Source organism: Falco punctatus (assembly GCF_963210335.1).
Source record: "Falco punctatus genome assembly, chromosome: 7".
NCBI classification, from domain to species: domain Eukaryota; kingdom Metazoa; phylum Chordata; class Aves; order Falconiformes; family Falconidae; genus Falco; species Falco punctatus.
This window is the reverse complement of record NC_137587.1, coordinates 49,633,524-49,657,240: the sequence shown is the minus strand read 5'-3', so window position 1 is coordinate 49,657,240 and position 23,717 is coordinate 49,633,524. Positions and strand designations below refer to the sequence as shown.

At 43.3% G+C, this 23,717-nt stretch overlaps 1 protein-coding gene across 2 annotated transcripts in view; it reads left to right on the top strand.

The window, feature by feature from the left end:
- The window catches only part of PSTPIP1 (proline-serine-threonine phosphatase interacting protein 1), a 51,640-nt gene continuing 27,923 nt past the window's right edge, over positions 1–23,717 (top strand). Inside the window, exons 1-4 of one of the 2 annotated variants that reach the window (XM_080396868.1) lie at positions 1–51; positions 1,576–1,814; positions 18,726–18,826; positions 22,729–22,803. In XM_080396868.1, the coding sequence (XP_080252994.1) occupies positions 1,782–1,814; positions 18,726–18,826; positions 22,729–22,803 (209 nt within the window). In that variant the 5' untranslated portion in view covers positions 1–51; positions 1,576–1,781. Of the gene's footprint in view, positions 52–1,575; positions 1,815–2,011; positions 4,092–18,725; positions 18,827–22,728; positions 22,804–23,717 lie in introns of those variants that run through there. The other variant, XM_080396869.1, reaches the window with a different exon arrangement.

Here is a 23,717-nt window from a genome sequence, read left to right as displayed (position 1 = left end):
ATGAAGTGTCCATGCCCTCAAACTACATTTTTTCAGGGAATTTTCCCTTCTGTAAGAAAGCTTCACTCATTCTGCCTCAGCACCCTCTGCAAGTGAATCCTCACATTTCTCCTTCTCCCCGTCTCACACGATGCTTTTCCCTGCTGCTTATGACAATCAAAGCCGCTGTGCAGCTCTGGCCCTGCAAACTCTCTCTTTTGCCCTCCTTTGCTTGCGCTTCATTTTTGCCTTCAAAGTCTCTGCATGCTCCTGGGCTTCTTCAGACCACCAGGAAGGAAACTTGCCAATTCTCCAAAATGCCACCTACCAATTGCTTAGGGAGTGACTGCTGGTAGCTCTGGCACCAGCTGCTGCAGAGCTCTCTGAGCAGACCTCTGTGTCCCGCCGGAGCTCGGTGAAGTTGTGCGACTTCTCGCTATGGAGTAATTTGCCCGCATGGCTGGTGCTGCAGGGGCAGTGAGAAAAAAGTGACACCCAGGCATCAGGAGCAATATTAATTAGCTATAGCAAAGTCAGGCCTGATGTGTTCTTGCTGTGGAAGGACACATTTTTGCACAGGCAACCATGATAGGGAGGTTTTTCTTTTTTCCTACCCTCTGAAAATGCTAGTGAGTATTTAAAAACACATATTTAAGAATCCTTAAAACATTCCAAGGAGGCAAACAGAGGCAACCTCACCTGTATGACCAGTAATTTGAAGATGGTTTCATGGAAGTGTTAGATGTATTACCTCATTATCAAGTATTTGCAGCTGCATTGTAACAGATCGGTTAGCTTATTTAACCAGCTGCCTGAAACCCTGATGTCAGGGCACACCGGGTGTGGTGCTGGGTGTGCTGCCAGTTCAGACATGTGTGAAGCTTCACTTCAGGTCCTGGTGCTAAAAAACTCTTGGTTCTCTTATCAAGTTTTTTAGGAGTTTGGATGGTCCAAGTTTCTCATATCTTGCTTATTCATATAAGAATTTGCGTGAGGGCATGCAAATCAGAAATTTTCTCTCTCTACAGGCATTCAGGTATCTGAAAGTGTGCTGACACCTGCATGCTTTACAGTGTTCTTAATTTAACCAGAGTCTTGAAAAGCTTTGTCACTTGCAAAATGCAACTTTGAGCTACGCTTCCCATGTGCAAATACATGGGCACCTGCCAGCCCCAGAAGGTACTGGAGAAATGTGGCACATACATTTCTTTTGCTGCTTTTTCTTTTCTGTGTAAGACCACGGTGCTATATGATAGTTTGTGATTTCCTCCATAGCTTATCTCTTTGTATTGTGCTGTTTTCCTTTGCATTTTAATTGATTTCTCTCCTCCTGCAGCTGATCAAATCATATCATTGAATTGTACTACTTCCCCCCGCCTCCCCCCCTCTCTCTTATTTTTTTTTTTTTTTAATTTGCCAGCCACTCACATGCACACATGACAGGGAGCAGCCTGACATCATTTGACATTTCCTTGCTTCCTCATTTCAATATTAACTGTTTACCAGAAGAGAAACAGGTTTGGGGTTAGGGTGCTGAGTGCATGCATGTCTATGTGTGTGAGCAAGAGCTTTTTTTTCCCCTCTGTCCCTTTGCAGCTATAGGTCATTACCCTGAGCTGCCTGAAACTGCCCAATGCTATTTTTTCACCAGCTTGACCTCAGAAGAGACAGGTCTGTGGATGTGCTGCGCTTTCTGCTTTGGCCGGGGTACGGCAACAAGGCTCGCTGCTGTGGCTGCTGCTGTTGCTGCTCTCATCTGAGAACGACCCTGCTGAAGGATTCCTCCCCTCCACAGGGCAACAATGACACAGCTGCAGTTTAAAGATGCATTTTGGGTAAGTGAGCATCTCATGTGTGTTTCCTCTATTAAAAAATAGGTTAAAATACAGGAATTCAAAAATCTGTTAAAATACAGCTTGGTTCTAGAAATAGTTTAAAACTAATCCTGTTTGGCATTTAGTTTAGTAAAAACCCAAATTTGTCTCCAAGCAAAAAAGTACTGTTTGGTTGTCCCAAGTGTTTGATTTTAGGCAGAAGGATGCGTTGTAAAGGATATAGCCAGTCCACATAAACCAATTCCTGTGCTAGGTCCAGAGACCATTTGTGAAAGGGACCTAAGAGCACTTGCTTGCAGCGAGTGTCCTCAGTCCTAGGAGTGGCTCCCCAGAGCAGGTGAACTCTTGCTAATTACAGCCTGATTCTCCTGTTTGTTTGTAGAGCAAAGTCAGCCGGGTGCTTGCAAGCTGCTAGGGCTGAGCCCCCTCCAGAGTCCATGCCTGCCTCCAGGTGCAGAGGGGCAGGCAGAAGGCATGCAGCCACCCAGGGTACCGCACGGGCAGAAAGACCTCGTGTCCCTTGCCGTGCTAAGCCTGAACACTCACAACTGGCTTAAAACCAGTGAATACTAAACCAAGTAGACATGAGCTGTTCTTGTTATTTGACTTCTGGTTGAAGAACCTCTTGGTGTCTTATTTTCAAGCTCCTTCTCTGCAGTTACAAGGTAAAAAGACGCTAGTCATTTCTCTGTCAAGGATAACCTGAGGTTCTCTTGCGATTGTTTCTTCAGTGGAGATTTTAAGGAAAAAGACTCTCCCAACAACAAAATTCTAACATTACAAAGTTGGATAAACAGGATGTCACATGGTTGTCTCTTGTTTGGGCAAGCATTTTTCCACCATCTAGGTCTGACTTAAAGAAAGACATGAAGGCATATGAATTCTTGCTGCTGTTTTTCTATCAGGCCAACTAGAACAGCTCCTTCATGGTCTATTTGCTGCTTGTGCTTTCTTTCTAGACAGTTGCTCTTCATGATCATCCTTCTCTTGGTATAAAATAGAAGGACAGATGCAAGAACACATTTCAGTGAACGACCTTCCTCCCAGCACTTCCAGGAAGCCCTCCCCACCCCCACTCTACTACGAGATTTGAAGAGTTTAAAAAAAAATGTAATAAGGAAATGCAAAAGTTAATTTTGATGTCAACTCTAACTGTGCCTGACCACACCTACACAAGATTATCCGTGCCACCTCTTTTATACAGCTACTAACTGCATACAGTTAATATATATATATATATATATATATATTTATATACACAGTATATATACAGTCTGATGCACGGGGTAGGACACAACTGCAAGCCAGTGCTGCCCTGGGAGCTTCAGCTTTTGCATTTCTGGACTTCCTTTGAAAACGTGCTGTCTGATTTTTAGAGCTGATACATTTGGTATATTTACTTTTCAAGGTCTTGGTCTTTAGGGAGGATGAATCAGGCATACTCCGTGGAGTGGAGTAGGGTTTGGGTGATTAACACCAGTTGACAATCTGGCCAGGCCAGTTCTTCATGGCTCTTCTTCCCTAAACTTTTTTTCTGTGCTTAGTCACATTACCACAACTCTAATCCTTGCTTAGTTTTGATGCTAACACCTTCCTTAAAGAAAAACATCTTTGTTTTTAATATTGTTTGGCTGGAAACATTGTATCACCAAGCTTGATTAAGAGGGCAGAAATAAACATGGTTGCAGGATGGTAGTTTTAGCTATGCAATAAGTCTTTTAAAACGAAAACTTACAGGATATTGTACAATGCAGCAAAACCATACAGCTTGACTCCGAAATCACAAGATCAGCAATTACTTTTGCGTTCATAAGGTTCTGTTATGCTGATTAGTGAGAGGGAAATGTATTTGTGCGGTTTGCTTCAGTGAGCAATTATCTCCTTTATTTGATTTGTACTGTGAACGGAAACTGTCTTTATGATTAAGAACCAAAAAGTGTATTTGCACCATAGCAGATCACTCAATACAGATCCCTGATCTCTAAGACCTGCCTAAGGACACTGATGCACCCCGTCTCTGTAATTCACCCTGACAACGTAGACCTGAGCAACAACTCCCTGCTCTTATCATCAGTAAACATTTGGGTACACAGAAGTTTCTTTAGTACCTATTGCAATGTAAGATATGTCAAGAAACCCTAAAAGCAGCAGATCTTCCCCAACTAGCAAAGAAAGAGCTCTGTTCATTCCTCCCCAGAGCTTCTCAAAAGTTCCTCAAACTTCGTAAGAACATGGTGTGCTGTCTTTCAGGAAAATGCATATGGTTCCTCATAACAGGTATAAGTTTGAATCTCTCTTTTCTCCTAGTAAATGTAGCAGTGACCTAATCTCTCTTCTCCCTGATTAAATGTAGCAGTGACAGTACTATACTAAAAGTTTCATACTTGTGCTTTTTTTTTTACATTTTTCTCTGTAGCATGGAGTGGGCTAAAACTAGTGTAAGTTTTTATTACAATTTTTGGTTTTATATCCTGCACATGTTCCATAATGGTTTAAGGCAAAGTTGCTCAAAGCCTCTGCTAAAGTGTGCTTCTTAGCAGAAGCTTTCTACCCCTGAATAATATTTTTTGGAAAATATTAGAGATGTGAAAATACGAATCAGTTCTGATAGCCAGTGCAGGGCAGTTGCTAATGGATTAATATTAATGATGGATCTGCTGGGCTGCTGTACAAATGTGACAGATATTGCCTGTCTTCTCCAGCATCATGTTAGACAGGTAGGTAAATTCCCATGTTAATGGGGAGTAAGTTCGCAACACCAGCTCACCAGCTGAGTTTCATTTTAACAGGGTTATGTTAAAGCAGAGATCTAAGCACTTTTTTTGGGGGGTGGGGTGGGGTTTTACAAAACAAACAGTAATCAAGAAAATATTTCCCCTTCCGTTACAGAGTCTCTTTCTTAGTCTCTTTCTATGTTCTTTTACTCATTGTTTCCTTTTCCTCTGAAATTCTTGTCATTGCCTTTTCCTTCTATTTTGTTTGTCTCCAACATGCTGCTCAACGCTCCAGTTGCAACCTTCTGAAATGCAGCTCTTTCTGGCCAGGAGGTAGGTAGGTGCTTACTGGCACCATGTACTGGCTTTGCCCCACTCGTCTGGGAAGGGGGAATGAGGAAGACTTCCAAAGGAGGCATTTGGCTTTGGGGCAGGCTCCAAAGTGCCAAGAGTTGAGCGGGAGCAAGTCTGTTCCCTTGGGCAGCTTTGGATCAAACTCAAGTGGCCAAGCCAATTCTGAAAATGTGTCAGGGGGTCCTAAGGTGCTTAGGATTTTTTTTTTTTAAAAAAAGGTGAAATTGTTAAGTGCTTGTTTGTTCTCAGCAGTGGGATAAGCTCAGCGCCTGTGGATTCTCACAGATTTAAAAGCACGAGTGAGCTGGAGGTGTGGGCCAGCAGATATGATGCAGTCTTTGAACATGAGATAGCAAGATTTGCCTCCCTGCCCTGCTGCGGACTTCTTGCCACATTCCTGCCCGTGCGCTACCTGTGGTTATGGCCAGATGCTACAGCAGTTGGAGCTGGGGAAGTGCTTAAGATAAAGAGCCTGTTACAAAAAAAGTTGCTTGCTTAATCTTTCTTGGTTTGACTTAAGGCTGTATTCTGCATCAGGTCCAATGCAAAGTTGACTTCATAGGTGAGCCTTTCAACTCTTACTGTAGCCTTTTCACACAATGGTCTATTATAGATGCCAAAAAAGATGTAATTACTTTCATAAATAATTTAACATCTAACAAGGCTCTTAACTGTAGTACAGGAGTGCAGAGACGATTATAAACATCACAGTAAAACTATTTCCTAGACTTACTAGGCAATGTACCAAAGAAATACAATATCAACCATTTTACTTCAAAAAGGAAGTCTTTTTTTTTATACCAGGAGCTACCCTGCTTTCCTGTAGAGGTTAAGTTTTGCGGGGGCTGTTCTAAGCAGGCCGGCGCGGAGGAAGCGAGGGCAGCAGGTTGGTGGGGAGGGAGGAACGGGCAGCCCTGGCAGGGCCGCGGCAGGACGTGGCTGCCAAACCTCTCACCCTGGCATCTCAGAGTTTCATTTGGATTGGATTGCACCTGTTGCACCTGTATCTGCTGGCACAAGGCCAATGAAGATAGGTAATCTCACCACACGTGGCGCATGGGGAGGCCGGGCTCTATGGTTGGTACGTAGCGCGTCTCTCTGAACTCCAGTGTGACCAGAGGCAGGCGGGTGGCGGTGGCCCTGCTCATGCCCAGGGCAAGGCAATGCTGGTGGGTGTCTGTGGAAATGGGGAATAAAGGGGGAACCAACTCAGAAAAGCTGAACCGGCCCCCCAACTGTAAATGGAATTTAGTATTTCTTCAAAGTGGTGGAAAACTGTCACTGAACAAGACTGAGGAATTGAAAAGTTCCATAGCTCTTGGTAAAACACTCTTGTGCAACTTCATTTTTGCTTGAAATAGAAGGCAACAGTTATTTACTCTGAATCTTGAGAATTAAGTGAAAATTGGCCAGCTTGGGCTAGCTTAGAGATACCAGTTTCTGTTGTTCCATTCCGAGCAAATAAATAAATAAACACAAACTTTTTTTTCTTTAAAGTCACTTTTCAAACCAAGATGCTGTTTGCTGCTGGTCTCAATCTGTCCAGGTCCAAAAAGTAAAGGGTAGGGGAAAAGGGAAAAAAGGAAACAGGTGGTCAACAACACTGAGGTCTGAGTCTCATTACTTCATACTATCTGCAATAGGTGCTGTAATTACTGGAGGGTTATTAGTGTCAGGACTGATGAACAGCAGCCCTGGGGCTTCTGTTCAGCAGGATGGAAATCCCCAGGAGCACCAGAAGGAAAGGAGTCACTGGCCATTGAAAGACCCCAGTCACACATTGGTTAGGACTCATGTTTTTGACAAAATCTTTTTTGCAGGAAAATGCAGTTGAAGTAGGGGAGCTGTTTTGGAAGGTAAAGGTGGGTTTCTATGAAAAAGTTCACATCTGGTGAATGCTTTCTCTGGAGATGGAGGTTTAAGGTGAAATTTCTAACTAAAGAGGGGAACAGGAAACCAAACTTATTAAAATACCCAGAATTAATCCATTTTTTATTATTTTTGTGTGGAGAGACATTTATGCAAGTGGGAGCAAACACAGAGAAATGCCTCCCGGAAGGTAATGTAATAGTGGCATGGTTGTCCCACCTGGACAAATTGCTTGACTTTACTTACATGAAACCACCCTGTTTTAAGATTTGTAAAAGCCTAAAGTTGATTTTGTGCTGCTGGATTGCACAATTCCCCAGGACTTTGTGATACACCACCCAATGGAGTGTAAGAATATGTTGCATCATATTGAGTAACAGGATATGTTGAAAATTATTTCGGTGGCGAAGAACCCTTGTAAACCAGAAATGGTAATATGTAGCTATTGGAATAATCCTCACTAAGAAATTAACAAAAACTTTAATTCATTCCCCTTGTACACCAAGACTGGGAAGATTTCCTGAAACTTTACCCTTCTCTACATGCCCAGAAAAACTGCTGACAAAATGCCTGGGTCATTTATAGGGGAAGCAGAAAGTGTGGATGCAGCTGTATGTTGTATTTAGTGCCTTTTTCAGGGCTAACAGGAAACAATTCTAAGTTCTTTAAGACAGGGAGGAGAAAGACACATAGGTTTTTAAACGAATTAATGTACCAACTAAGCAGGTCTGGCTCCAGTGCCTGTGACCTTCAGAACAAGCAGGGTTGTTTCACATTGCCCTGCTCAAAGCGGTCTGGGTCTGCGCCCACAGTGCTTGCAGATGGAGAGGAACTCTCATGTAAGAGAGACCTGGAAGCGGATGAACTAAAGAGGAAAAGAAACAAAAACAAACTCAGACCATTATTTTGTATAAAACAGAAGTATCTTCTACTTTTAAGATTCTATTTCTCCTTAGTTTACTTCCAGTTTCTCTTGTGTAGCTAATATCATTGAATAAGAGACTGAAGCAACATGTGATTTCACCATTGACTCCTTTATCTATCAGACTGGAAGGCACCATGGCAAACCTGTGCCATCCCTTAAGAAAGGTAGGTGCAAATGCTCACATCGGGCCCCTCTGTTGGCTCCCAGGAGGAAGCTACCTTACTTCATGGATTTAGCTATTGTCTAAAGTCACCACATGGAGAAAATACAAAGGGATGCCACCACCTTAAACTCATGTCATATAGCCACATCAAGATCCAATTTAAAACTAGTGAGGGATTTGGCTTCCTCCTGTCCCATATCTCACTATCCCCAACACAAAGGTTTTCCAGAAGTTTGTTATATCTGAATGTCCTGAATTTTTGTCACACTTTTAATTGGGATGTACATCTGGCTGCTGGTCCCTTTCTCCTTTTTCTAGCACAAAAGCATCAGGGGTTTGAACTGCTGCACAGCAGGAGCATGGAAGCTGGAAGTAGACAGAAACATCCTGAGACCCCCACCTGCAGGAACTTTAAGGCAAGGCTGAAGTCAGTGACAGCTCCTGGAAATGGGCAAATAAAAGCATGATCTCAACCTGGTAGAATATGTGCAGTTCAAGAGAAAGTGCATTGTTTTCTCTAGCTGCTTTATGATACCAGACACTTGGAATAAGCCAATAAATGACAGCATCTCAAGATGCTTTTTCTTCTACTCAGTACACAGAAAGAGTTCTTGTGAAAAAGGACGGCACAAGGTTTCCAGTTCCTGACTTTGCTTGTGTCCTTTGTGGAAGGTTCCTGAACTGAGGCGTTACAAAAGATGGGCAGATGGACAGCTCTAAGGTGGTGACACCGTGGCATGTCCCCGAAGCTCTATTTCTGCCTTGCAAAAGGCAAAGCTCCTTCCATGTAATGTTTGAAAGAAGCTGAAAGTCCAAAGATTACTGTCACATTCCCCAGTCCTCTGGCTAAATCTTGGAGGACTGCTTTTGTGATTAGTCATGTTAGAGATGTAGAAACACAGCTACGCAAAGAAAAACAGAACACTTGCTCTTTTATAGACACCAAAAATTAAGCTACAGTTTTTCTTCCCTAGGAAACATTGCACGTTCTCAGAATATTATTGAATCATATTATTAAGAAGGGAAGCTCTAGTGGAGGTAGCAAGCACAGCAGAATCCTTTTATTAGGCTGGAACTGAGACTTTCCAAGCCTGTTCCTGGTGTGCTATTAGTCTGCCAGCCCAGCAACCCCTGCAAAAGTTAAGAGGGCTTTTGTGCAGCCATTACTTTGTAGCTATGCAAATCATGGGGTGATTAAAACATGAAGAGAGGCAAACCCCATGCTGTGACTATGAGAATGTCTAATCTGTGACGCTTGAGCAGCTCAGGATGCCAGTGAGGGTGAGGGCTTAGGAAGCTGAGGAGCAAATTCCTCTGTCAGCAGAACCCTAAACCAACCATTTCCTTCTCAGAGAAAACCCGCAATGTCATAGAGAGCAAAAGGCCACTGGGAAGCTACTGGTTTGCTCAACGTGACCAATTTTGCAATGCTACTGTGTAGTTTGTGAAACCCAAATTTCAATTTATTTCTGAATATCCTAGCTGCTGTAGATTGGTCTGATGAGAATCTCTGCTTTCCTCTGAGGTTCTCCAGCCTACCTCATTACAGGAGGGAGCAGAGTTGGCAGTTGGAATGCTACAAATGCAATGGTTTTTTCCTGCTGATTTTTGAAGGTCCCATTCAATGTTCACATCTATGCTATGTCTGGCAATAAATACTCTTTGCTCACCATGACAAGTACTGCACCTCAGCTTTAGGTCACAGGCTGCAGTGAAATTGCAAACTAAGCCTCATGTTGAAAATGCCTGTATCAACTCTTCAAATTATCACAAAGTCCCAAGACAGCCACCTACATCCTTAGCAAACATTTATGCTTCTAATGTGCAACCGGTGAATTTACAAGAAATGACAGAAATGTTACACAGGCAGCTCCAGCCCACCTACTTTTTTCTGCTTATGTGGAAAAATCATGTACTTTAAAAAACAAAACAAAACAAAACAACTGATTTTTTAAGTTCATATAAATTCTGTAGTCAGTTCAATCTTGGAAAGCACGAGCAACCATTGCATTCCTGGCCATTCCAACCAGTTCCAGGCAATAAGAAAACGGAGGTTTTGCCCAGTACAGCAGTATGCAGCACAGTTGTATGCTTTTAAACTCATTAACCAGTTGGTTATCACATGAAAATTTATAGAAAAGGACTCGTATCATGTAGAGGAATGAAGGCAGTGGGTTGATTAGCATTGATAATCTGCAGCCGTGGCCTTGCCTCGAAGGCAGTGGGTTGATGGACATGGATGATGTGCAGCTGTAGCTCATTCCACTAAGTAGTTAAATAGCCCTGAAGATGGTGGGAGAGGGGGTTGGATGGAGAAGTGGCAGTGTGGTCTGACCTCTGGAGGAAGGAGAAGCAACATGGACAGTAGAATCTGACTGATGGTAAAAGCCTTGTTGCAGCCTGCTGGTTTGTTTGTGCTGCAGCAATATCACACCAAGCATTGGCTGGAGGAGACTATCTCTATTAGAGGCTTCTGCCATGCTATTCTGCTCTGGACACGGATGATCCTCCCCTGTTTATGTGCTCACCTCTTAATTAGGTTGCATAGCTGGGTTGTCAGCTGCTAACACCTTTCCAGACAAGGGCAGCAGAGGGTCAGGCTGAGAATCTCAGGTTTTATGTTGAAAAAAGGCTCTTTCATGTCTTGCTGGTGTAGAGCAGAGCTAGGACAGCATCTCACATAAAGGGAAGCAATACCTAACCGCTTCTTGCTGCACCAGGGCCGTGTAGGGCCTGGCACCCCTCCTCAGTATCACAGCTGAGCTGGAGCAGGGATTTAAACTGTCACTTGGACATCAGATACACACATCAGTGGTGCTTACTGCTGTCCCATTTTATTTCACAGTTTATTTCAGGGTAGCTTGAGTGGTGCAGAAGAAGAGCAGTAAACATCCTAAACCATTTGGTATCATGTCAACGTATTCCTAGAATACTAGGAAATTTTAAAGTATCCCAGGGGAAAGAAAACCACCCCAAAACATAAAGCAAGTGATTCAATTACAGTGAAAGACCATGACATGATAGAACATGTCCAGCCCAGTCAAATGTGCTTTGAGATTATAAATCGTGTTTGACTGTTGGCTATTAAATCTGTTTGCTGCCCACCTGCAGACAGTAAATACTGAGCACTTGACAAGGAGACTAGCAGATCAAGAGATCAAGAACTAGAAACGCTCTTTTTAAGCAGTGCTAGTACACAATGGTGTGATGCAATGATACAGTTCATTGATATAACTTGGTCAGAACAGGTTACTTTCAGTCCAGGACTGAGATAATGTGTGATACAGCTATGGAGAGAAAGGATTTCTTTCTGACAGTTGGAAAAGATACCGGCAGAATGATGCTTGTTCAAAACTCAGTATCCCCTGTTCTCTCTAGACTTCCTCCTCACAGCAGTAGTTTTTTCATTTCTGAACCTGGAAAAATGAATCTTAAGTTTCTGTTTTACTTTAATTGTCAAGAGCTTACCTTAATTAAACAAGGTAAGTTATGATGAAAAAAAGTTTGTTTTTTTTTTTTTAATTCCAAAGATACCCATACCAGATTCAGCTGCTTCTTTTTTTCTTTTGAAAATCTGTATGAACACTTTGTTTAGGTGAGTTAGCAATATGTGTATAATTTTCAGTCCAGATCCCATCTTGATGATACTTCTGATACAAGCCTTGAGAAAATACCATTAAGAACAAAGACAAACTTTAGAGAAAGTGGGTTTCTTTTGAAGATTTTTTTTTAATATTTGCAGATAATACATTTCAAGTAATTCCTAAATGCAGGATCATTGGGCTATAAGAATACCTGATAGCTATAGATAGATTCTATAACTGTCAGGGCTCATACCACTACACTTGCAGCCAGGCCCACCTTAGATATGCAAACCAACATGCAGATTTTGATACTATCTTTCTCACCACGGTAGCTCAGCACTATCCTGCCATGAGCAGGCAATGCACCCAGTGTCTGTTACCTGGTTATTTCTTTTCCAGCCCTTCTTCCCTGTCAGGGTAGTGCAGCTGCCGTGCTGTATCTTCGGAGTTACTCTCCCTGTGTACCACCTTGGACCTAGTTCCTTGCAAAAAGCAAGTAAGCAGGCTTTGCAGCTGGAGGTGCTGGCGAAGAAGCTTTCTTTTCTGACAGCCAGCACTGCAGCTCCCCTGAGCAATGCAGCAAGCTGAGGTGGAGCTGCAGTGGCATTTACCAAACAGGACATAGGACCTCAGCTGCACTTCCCTGGGGCTGCTGACAAGCCAGCTTACCCTGCAGGAGCGGTTAGAGGTATAAACTGTGGTATGTAAACTACCTGTAAAAAAAGCTCTGGATGGGCAAAGCAGGTCCCAGGGTGGTGTTAGAAATGCTCCAAGAAAACCAGCCACAACAGAAGAGCCCGCAGCTCCTACAGCACAACCACCATGACTTGATCAATTCACGTCACTTTCTGAATATTAGTAGTTGGACATACAAAGGCGCGAAATTTAGTGAGCGCTTTGGACACAAGCCTGCCGGGATGTTTTTGCTTCAGTCCACTGTAACAGCTGTTTACCAAAACCATGCTTCAGTAACCAGGAAAGCATTTTAGTCTTTCCTACTTTAAGTTATTGCAATAGTACCCTCAAAACATAGACATTTGCTTTTCTAAAATCCTTGCAGTACCCTCAGAGCACCCAGCAGCACAGGGCTCATAAAAGAGATTCTCAGCTAGTTAAAGATGCAAGGCACAGGACAAGGTTACTAGGCTTTGAGCCACCAGGAAGTTAAGAAGAAACTATATTACCCCCCCGCTATATTCCTAATAACTTTCTGCCCTCTGGGCAGGGAACTGACACCATCAGTTTTCCTAGTTGTGGCCTTTGTTACCAAACCAAATTCCTCAGAGCTTCTCCTTCAGGGCTGCAGGAGCCAGCTCAGAGCCAGCTCAGAATAATCTCTCCCACAATTCACTCCCAATTTTTACCTGCGTGATTGCCCATGGAGAAAATTTTACTAGATGGGATGGCACAGTCCCAGGGTGCCTGTCTCTTTAGGAAAGTGCTAATGTGAGGGAACAGCATCCTTACGCCTCAGAGAAAAAAAGAATTTGAAAGAAGAAAGCATATCCCAATGTGCTTACTGCCAACACCGCTGCTTGCACTCTTCCATGCCTCCTTTCAAGTATTCTAGCTATTTTGGTTAAACTAGAGCATAAAATTTGTGGTTTTCAGTCATATACTCCCTTTCACCTTCCTTCCATCTCTGGAGGAACAGGGCTCATTGCACTGGAGGGAAGCAATTTTTGTAACTGGGAAGAGGAGAGGAGATGCTACTTCTCCATTAGTTGTGATTTTCCCCATGAGAAGAGAAACCCCGGGCTCTGGGGCAGAGACCGATGCACGTGTGAAGTGTTAATGGAAGACTCTCAGGACAGTGTGAGTCTGCCTGCAACACCGACATCCCTTTGTCAAGCACTTTCTTAGTAGTGATTAAGGGTCTGTTGGACAATGCAGATTAATTTGTCTTTTTTGTTAAGGTAACAAAGAGTAAATCCTCTTTCACAGCCACTTTGACTATGCAGAATCACTTTCTTGGAAATGAGATGAATTACTGGTGGTGATTCAAATCACCCTCCTCCAAAGAACTAACTAGATTTTGTTATAAACAAATTATGTTTTACACATGTAATGAATATATTCATTATCTAATTAAAGCATTTTTTCCAATTAAAAAAAATAGCTCTTTGACTATTCATTAGTTCTTACAATCATCACAAAGTCCCAGCTGAGACGTACCCAAGCAGTACCTGAGCAGCCTTTGCAAAACTATTCAGTGTGAAAGCTGACTGTGACAGAACGTGATAAATGGAAAACAGAATAAAGGCAAGACAACTTATCAAGGCTAAACAGTTGTTTAATGTGATGCAATCTTTCGGTCTTGATTGTCTTGACAAAGAAAATGAGGGGCCTGTTATGGTGCTACACAGGAAATCCTTAAGAAACGAGAGGAGAAAACCGAAACAGGGCAGAGCAGACACAGGAGGAGGAGAACTGTAAAACGGGCAAAGACACTGCCGTGGGGCAGCTGCTGGTGGCTTGGGCTGAAATGGAAATGCCTGAGCTGGAGGAAGGGATCTTGAAAGCTGGTCTCAGGATTCATTTCGCTCAATATATTCATTGGATATACTGGCATAAGACATTAATGGGCTGGAAGTAGCTGTTATTGAAACAGATACATAGAATGAAATATTGTACGGGATAACTTTCAAGCCTGGGGTGACAGCACTTAAAATTTCAAAGTGCAAAATGAGAATAAGAGATCAGAAGCAAAAAGGTCCAATACACTCTGGGACCTTGTTAAGTAAAATTGCAGAAGAGGAGAAAATTAGAGTTATATCAATAGAAGGTAGCTCAATTAGGTGCTACTGGTATGATTTGATAGTGGAAGAAGGCAAATACCATCCTCTGATGTACCAGAAGTGTTTCTCAGATAGCACACATGAATGCCATGGTACAAAGCATCAGTCCTTACTGGCGTAGTAGAGCATCATCTTTGTCCAACAGGGATTTAGTCAGCCTTGAACAGGTACTACAAGAACACACAGGAACCAATGGAATGAAAGAACAGTATCTCAGGAAAGGGCAAAGGAGGCTCATCTGGATTCAAGAAGAGGTTGAGAGATGATGCAGTTGTGTAATGCATGAAAGAAGAAAAAGAGCTGTTGAAATGAAAGGGAAATGTTTGTGTAAGTAAACTTAGGCCTATATGATTTACAGCTACATTGTGGTTGGAAATTAAGAAGCCATGTTGCAGGGTGAGCAACCATAGCAGCCTAAACTTGTCTAAACCTGGGCTGTCAACTGCCTGTGTTTCCTCTCCCTCCTTGCTGTAGCCTGTGAAGTGCCAGAAGCACGTGCTGTTTAGACCACAGCCAGATCTGCTGCCCGGGAGGCTGAGGCAGCCCTGCTTTCTGTTTTGGATGCTGTGGTTTCTGAAATACGGCTTCCATGTTCTCCAGGAACACATAGTGAGGACAATAAAGCAAATTTTGAGATTGATGCCCCCCAAATGAAGAAAGATTAAATGAGTACCTGTGGTAGGAAGCCCTTTTAAGACCTGCATTTATCTGGAGCCAAATCCCTCTACAAGGGTCAGCCACAGGGGCAAAACCCCCACAAATGTAGCGGGCAGTAAGTGATGCCTCTCTCAGAGGAGATTTCAGCTCTCCTTCAGACGTGGCTGCAGTGGCTCCATTTTTGACAAGTTCATGTCTTACTCATGTTAGCGGGCAGCAGAAAAAAACCAAAACTGTTGAGTAAGGACCTGGCTCTTTGCACTTCACATACACATGCACACACAAGTGCACAGAATGAGCAGTGAGAACACTACTCCCATACCCTGCTTGGTAGAAAGCCTGCAATCTAGGAATGTGCAAGTGCTATTACAGATTGCACATTTAAATGGGTATCTTTCTATCTGCATTACAGGGCTAAAATATTCCTATAATTATAATAAGCAAAATCTGGCTTTTGCATTTCTAAAATCATTGAAGTAAGCAAGTAGGAAGGCAAAAAGATGGAGCACAGAATCTGTCATGAGCAGTGGGGAGCAGTAAGGGAACAGTAACCTGTTCCTTTTGCATTAGTGCTGGTGAAAAATGCTGGTAAATGTCCTGGAGGCAAGGCTGTTTGCAGAGCTCCAAGAAGGCTGCACTGCTGTGCCACCCAGGGCAGCGTAGTTCACAAGGGGTCCTTTGACTCAGACTGTGTTTTGTATCTTGTTAGACATCAGAGAGTGTCTGGTTAGGCATGCTGCAAAATTAATTGTCTTAGACACCAAGGCAGAGTGAACCTCAATGCACTTTTCAATATGGCATTTCTTCTCTGCATTTTTATGGTTTAGAACAAGATGTCTAAATGGCTGAATTGAGTCCATTAGGTAGTTGTATCAGGCCCCTAGAAGGGTTGCTGGTCAGCAGGCTGACCCCCAGCACTCTGGTGTTTGCATGCGTGGTGTTGGGTTGATATTGAGCTGGTGCTGCATTCTCCATTTACGGAATTTAATAAGCAGTTCTCTTGGACTACAGAATTTGCCATCCTTTCATTAGGGCAACTAGGCCAGTTTAAAAGAGGTGGGGGAAGACACTAAGTGAGTTTTAGCATTTACTAAACAAAGAGATATGTTGAACAGAAACAGCAGAGTAACTTTACAGTGTGATTGTCACTCTCAATTTGTTGCTTGTGGCGATATGCCTGACTGCTGGGATGATAGAAACCCGTATAATATTTTCACTTACCTCTGGGCAGCATTTCTGGGACAAGGAAGCTGTGTACAAAGATATGGGATGTAGTTAATTGCATCTGAAAATATACAATCAAAATTTTTGGGCTGTGAGTTGGTTGTGGAGCATCTAACCAGAGTAGTTTTTGCCAGGCAGAGGGAGCAATTTCTGAGAGTTTTTTACAGCAGCAATGCCTTCTGCCATTGGGATGTCCTCAAAAAAACAGGGAGAGGGGGGATGTGAAAAGTCCATTGTTGAGGTATTATCAAGAACCTTTCCTACTTTCCTCTGTGAATGTCCAAAATGTGTTTCTTTTCGTATATTTCACAGCAGGATCCCTCCCTGGGATGTGTGTGTGTGTAATTTGCCCTTGGAAGCATTAAGAAAACTGATGTTTTGGGTTTGAGTTCCTGTTTCTTAAGGGGTGATCATATTCATCAGATAAGCATATGTAATCCTATAGTTTTCCTCTGGTTGCAACAGTGGTAACAGCAGATCCATTGCATTTTCTCCATATTCTTTTATCTACATTATTATCTTGCTAGCTCTGTAATGCAGACACTTTGCTGGTAGAGGCATTTGTCTGTGTCTCTTGTGAACCATTATCCTACTGTCTTTCCTTTCTCCCCACTGCTGGTAGTAAGAGTGTCCATTAAGGAAGAAGGAATTACTGCTGTCAAGAAACTGTAGCACTGGAAATGTTACTAAAACCTGTAGGTTTACTTGAAGAAGCAAAACCCGCTGCCCCCCAGGCCTGCCCATCCCCACAGATGTCCTAGGGCGAGGGTGGGTGAGCAGCACTGGGGCTGCCATTGCCGCTGCCATTCATCCCCAGAGCTCGCCCTCTTCCACTCCAGCCCCAGCGATACGGAAGCAAAGCTGCAAGCTCAAGTGTCCAGCAGTTGCTTGCCTGGATCCTTCCCGAGTCCCAAAACTTAAACAGCTGTCTTCTTTGCAGTCATGGTGGAGAGCAATGAACTAACACATTTATTAAACAATAACTGCTTAGAGGACAGTGGATAGATGTATAAACTCTATTCAGTTCGCATATAAGCACTTGTATTGTACATAAACTGCTTGAGGGAAGGAACGTATTCATTCTCTTTATGGTTACACAGTCTATGATTTTACCATAATGCTATAACGTTCACCACTACATTGTCAATAACATTATCACTATGTACTGGTTAACTGAGGCTCTCAAAGTAAAATTGGCTTGTCCTGATCCTGTTGTGAGTCAGTGGGAGACCTGGAGCAGAACACAAAACTCCTCTCCCAGTGCCACACTCGGAGCACATCAGAACTCTGTTTATTCCCTTCCCTTTCTGGGCTCCCAGCATTTCCCCAGCAGTGCTGACTTTGCTGTGACTCCGATTTACCATTGCAGCAGTGCAATCTGGAAGTTGGGAAAAAGATGAAAGAAGTGCAAGACTAATTTATTTTTCTTCTCATTACTCAGATATTTTTGTCTGAGATGACAGGGCTGTGCTCTGATGGATCACGTGGAGAGGGATAAGTGTGATGCATGGACTTGTGTGATGGGGAGGGATCTGCAGTGGCAGCCCACAGCAGGGCAACATGGCCCTGAGCCACGCACAGTGCAGAGCCCTGGTAGGAGATAAGAGCCCTGGCTTTGGGGCAGCAAACTCCACCCAGCTCCACAACCTGGCCTGTCCAGTGTGGCTGGCTGGAAATCACAGATTGCCTTAGCTAGCTGCATTTGCCACTTGGGGTCGTGGAGCAGGACAGGTGGCAAAAATTCCCAAAGGCACAAGTGAGTCCCATGTATTGCACAGGAGCTTGGGTGACCGCAGAACCAAGGGAAGCAGCGCTCACTGGCAAGTGTCTCAGAAACACAGACTTTCAGTTTCCTGCAGATCCCATGTCCACATTCCAAAGCTCCCCACATGCCTGTCTTCTACTCAACCCCCCCCCCCCACCAAAACCCTGTCACATTGAATTTACACCAGAGACAGACTCATTCCAACAATGAGAAGAGTTGTTACAGCACTACTAAAGGAAAACATAACAGCACATCAGAACCCGTGTTGTCTAACAGCAAATTGCCTCCCTGTGCTCTGAATCTTCTCATTAATCCACCCCACCGCTGACTGGGTGGCACAACGGCTGCCCCATGGATCAATATGAGCACAAGATTCCTTCACTTCTCCACTCACGTCTAGACAGCAGATCACTATTTTTCTGAGAGTCCTGTGGCAGTGACTTGGCTCTGACCATTCTTTCTAGAAAATGTATGGTAAGAGCATCTGTTGTCCTTAAGAGCTACTCTACCATACAGCTCTGCTCTACAAAGACCCCACACCCAATGCTAGATGTGACTTCCCCAAACAGACAGCTAGTGCTGCCTTCCACACAGCAAAATTTGTGACTCACTTCTCTTTTTCAGTATTAAAAAACCCTCTTGATTTAATAAAAACTTTTACGGATTTTCACTTTGGATAAACCTCAGCTGTACCTGTGCCCATAGTCCTGCCCCAGCTGCCATTACTCTGGGCAAATCTAAAGGTGCTTTTGATTTTTCCAGAAAGTTAATTTCTTCCATATGACTGACAGTAGGCATCTGGTAAACCTGCAAACTATGTGCACAAATCACCTCAGCTCTTTATCTTTCTGTCTCCAGTGCAAGGAGTTCACCTTTCACACTGGCTATGAGGTGCTCATACAGCGGCTGTTGGATGGGAGAAGGATGTGCAAAGATGTGGAGGATTTGCTCAAGCAAAGGTAAGAAAAATCAGAGTGAAAATGTTTGAACAGCCTCCATTTTCTTCCCTGTTGGGCATCTGGAAGGGAATAGTAGGCTGTTTCTGAATTTGGTAGTGATACTAGTTTGTGTAGAAAAGCCTGGGTGATTTGAATCCTAGCCTTTTGATGTGATTTGTGAAGGCAGATAACAAATAGAAATTTCAAAGATTTGAGAAGATTTGAGAAAGAAGAGAAGAGAAGAGAAAGAGAAAGAGAAAGAGAAAGAGATAGAGAAAGAGAAAGAGAAAGAGAAGAGAAGATTGAAAGTCAGAAATCCAGAGCTCCATTAACACCCAGGTCATTAGTGGCCCAGGATCACAGAGTAGCACATACCTCCACAAGTAGCATTACTGAGTTTCCCCTTTTATGAGGAGCAAATGACTTTCTCTTTGAACATGCTGTTGCTACAGGCACTGTTTCAGTTTCCTGCAACTACCAAAAATGGGTGATTTTTCAAATACAGACAAAGCTACATAAGACGCTACCAAAAGCCTCTCCCAGACACCCAAGACAGCCAACATCACTCGCCAACCTTACCAGACTTTGAATAAAAATGTAGTTCATGTCTGACCTTTACGTGCTTCTTGGGTGCTGCTCAACAACAGCTATGGACAGCTGACACATTTGTGAGTGAGAAAATACATACTACACAGCTCCTCTGACTCCTTTGACATTCATTTTTGTACTTCAGTCTTAGAAAAATATACCTGAAATTTGCTTCTGAAGTAGCTGGGTTTCAACATGTAGCATGAGACACATACATGCTCATGCGTGACCTGTAGAAAAGACCATGCAATCCAGAGTGTACATTGAGCAGGTAATCCTACAGCAGTTCACCTCAGAACTGTCTCTTTACAAGTATTGTCCTGCTTTCCTCAGGCACAGCCTGTTTTTTCTTGCCATGCTGTCCCCAGCTAGCTTTCGGGTTTTAGGTTGGTGTCTGAAGGCTACTTTTCAGGCACTGGGTCTTCAAGGCAATGCGAGCTGTCAAACTGAACCCTGACTATTTCACAGAGTGTGACGAGTCTCCCATCAAATTCTGAAGCTCTCTGAATTGCTGTTTTTTTAACCACCAGTGGAAGCTCTTTTACTGCCATATCTCTCTCAGTCCTGAAGTCACATCTGTCTGATGGTAGTTTAGCTTCACTGTTTAAAACAGCTCCTTTGTGACTCATAACTTACAGAGATTGCAGGCTTCAGGCAGGCTCTGCACCACAGCATGCATCTGATGCTATGTATGCCTGTGTTTCCTTCACAACATTACAGAGGTTTCTGCAAGTTACAGGATAAGGTTCTTCCTGGTTTGTGCTGGAGGCAGGAAGGACTTCCCACAAAGAATAAAAAATACACATACAGTCCTTGCTCAGATCTGAAAGCCACAAGTACAAATGTTTCCATGAACTTTTGCACACCCCCAGAACGTTCTAGTGAGTGTGCATATGTGTGTGTACCTGCACGTTGGGGGAGGAGGATAAGGAGAAAAGATAGTAGGCACTGAGTTGCAGAAAAGTTTATTTCTGGAAGATGTTTGTTCAGCTTGTCCTCATGTCATTCATGGGAATGACCTAGGAGGAGATCAAAGCATGGGACGAATCCCTGTTCCTAGAGGCAGCCCATACCATGGGCTTCATGCCAGAATTTCAAAAGGGACTCTTGCAGCAGCTGCCCTAAGTCCTGAAACCAACTGCCCTCACTACACTAACACTTTATCAGTTTTCCACCCAGGTCAACTACTTTTGCTCACAAATACCCCTGCCTGGTCCAGAGGAGGGCCTAAGAGACTGGGAAGGGAAAAAGCTGTTGTATTCCAGGACAAAGCCCCATATTTAAAACACAAAATACGTTCCAGCTCCCAACAGCTGCAGGGAAACGTAGAAGAGGAGTGCAAGAGTACTGGAAAGCAGGAAAGGCAGCACCAAGACGTGAAAAGATGGTGTGAGCCTCCTGCCACACTCCTCTGACCCTGGGCTAGGCCAGGCCCATGCCTGAGGTTTCAGAAAGGTTTGACCCAAGGGTCTGCAGGAGCTGGGACTGGCGTAAGAGCCGGCCATGCTTTTTCCCTGTGATACACTGTACTGAGCAAGCAAAGTGGGACTGTAGCACCGGAGCCCTTCTCATTGCTGTACACGCACTGGCACTAAGCAAAGTCTCTGACGCAGAAGTGTTTATTATTATTAAAATCAGAAGAAAATCAATGTATTCTGCTACTGCAATATTATGTGTCTCTGGAGTATATTTCCATTTTGATGAAATTTCATACGAGTAACATGGAAATAAAGTGGTACCTCCGTGTGGCCTATCACCATATTTTGCACCCTGTTCTTCCGGGAGGAATCCCAAAGCAGTGATGTAGGAACACCTCGCTAGCAATTTCTAGAGCAGGATGACACCAATTAACTAACTATACATCTGGTGTTAGACACGTGGGAGCCATGGACAGAGACCAAGAACAGCCTCCACCCCAGGCTGCAGCGACTGTAGGCTGCTGTATGACCAAGCACTGTGGTTCCGCCAGCCTGGCCCATCTCCTTGGACTAGGGGAAAGTCCCCAGGACCAGCCTGCCTCAGATCACAGAAGATGGTTGCACCAGGACCAGCCTGCCTCAGGTCACAGAAGATGGTTGCACCAGAGCCACTGGTACAGCTGGTTACAACGCAAGGTGCTCATAGCCATCGGACACCGAGGAACAGTCGAAAGGGCCGTCAATGACCTTCCCAGAGACCCACCCCAACAGCCGCCGTGCAAAACCCACAGAGAAGCCCTCAAACCACTGGAACTCAGCAAACAGCAATAATCAAGCACAGCCTGACTGAGTGGGAAGGTAGATGGAAGAACAAACCATCGGGGTTGCATGGCCTCACACCCACGTCAAAATTCCATTTTTGAACAGAATACATTTCTCTAATTGCCAAGTTTCAGGCTGAAAACTGTTTGAAATGCTTTTAAACCCCTTTTGGGAACTGGACTTACCCTAAACAAACCGCTCCCCCCTGTCCAACCCTAGCACCAGGCTATCTGTTCATTATTTATTATTGACCATTCCATTGTTTTTAACAGCTACTCAAAGACTGAAACCTCGGTTCTGCCCCCATCTCGCACCCAGGAGAAAGGAAATAAGATCTTTAGTACAAATACTTCTATTTTTTCTTTTTAAACAGAGAACAGACATTTCTTCCAGAGCTGGGGGTGGGGAAAAAGCAAAGAAATGATTGTATTTCTTTATTAACTATAGAAACAGAACTATGTTCCCGAGTCAGTAGTTACAGTTCCCCATTAGGTGATACATCACATCACACTGCCCAACCTGTAAAACAGTCGCAGCCTCACAGCTAGCAAGGCTCCTGCCCCCTCTGCCTCCCTGCCACTGTTCAAGCAGCACCTCGTGTTCCTAACAGACATTTTCCTGCTGCTCCTGGCTCCTATTTATTCACAACCTCTCTTCATTTTGAGGAGTCGGGTCACCCACCATCTTTCAGGTTTCTTTTGCAAAAAAGGACCTCTACTCTGAGCATCTTCTGTACACTTCTGTACACCTCTTCTAATTGAATCCAACTTTTGGGGGACAGAATTGTATGTAGTAATCATATATATGTATGTAATCATATAGTATGTACATATGTAAATACTACATACATACAAAATGTATGTACTAATCCACAGTAATCAAAGCCATGGAGATGGGCTTCATTTTCCCTTATTTCTTCTATAAACAGCTCACCCAAATTATTTGAGAGGTAATTAATAGCACTAGGATTGAGGAGACAGAGAAATTAACGAAATTTTATTTCTCATGTTTTGTACCTTGTATGCAATTACAGTATTTATGTAAACGTGATCCTGGTACCACTAAGAGAAATTGAGTAAGTTTTTCTTTTAACAGAGCACAAGCGGAAGAGAGATATGGGAGAGAGCTGATTCAAATAGCCCGAAAAGCAGGAGGACAAACAGAAATCAAGTAAGGAATTCTTTTATTATTAGTACAAACGAAAGTATTTCGGAAACAGTTTCAGACTTGTGTGTTTTGCCTATGAATGGGGTCATTAGCTGCTCGCTGCAGTGTGTCACACAGCACTTCACAGTGCAGAGGAAAAATGGGGAAACACCAGAGGCCTTCAAAGCAGGATTCACAAAATCTCTGTTTGGGAATTGCTGGTAGGTCTTTACTGAGACAAGTTTTAATGTCAAGATTCCTAACAATGTTTAATATTTGCTTCCAAAAGCAAACTGATGTGAAAAAAGGGGAAAGGAGAAGGTTGTGGAATGTTTAGGATGGTGGCTTGGCAATTCTGGGAAGCTGGTAGACACTGAGAGACTGTGTCAGAACAAATGCAAAGTGCAAAGACACCAAAAATTAGCTTCTGCAGCAGGAAAAAGTCTTTGCTTAGGAATACAAACTCAAACCTCTTTGAAGGGACTTAATCTGAAACAAATCAATGGAACTACTGAAATACACTAAAATGACATATTTTTCTCTATCTCCTCTACTACTATGTTAGATCACATATAAATTGTGTTGGGAGGGGAAGATATATGTTGGCACTGAATTTAACTTCATAAACACTGCTGATAAACTGCTGCTATTATTGATGGTAGCAGCAGTAATTAGATATTTTGTCATTATTGTAACCAGTAATAATACAGTAATAAGGTGGTAGAGGATGAAGATTTGTGGTCACAGAAGACAAGTCTGAAAGAGAAGACCTCAATCTAAACACAAAACAGCTGTATTGATCCCTGGGGCTTGCTACCCTCATCCATCCCATATCTCATTTCTTAATTGCAGTCTCCTTATTACATAGCTTTATCACTCTTGGTTTCCTGTTCATATTTTATTGGAAAACTTGACCTCAAACCCTTGCACCACCATGG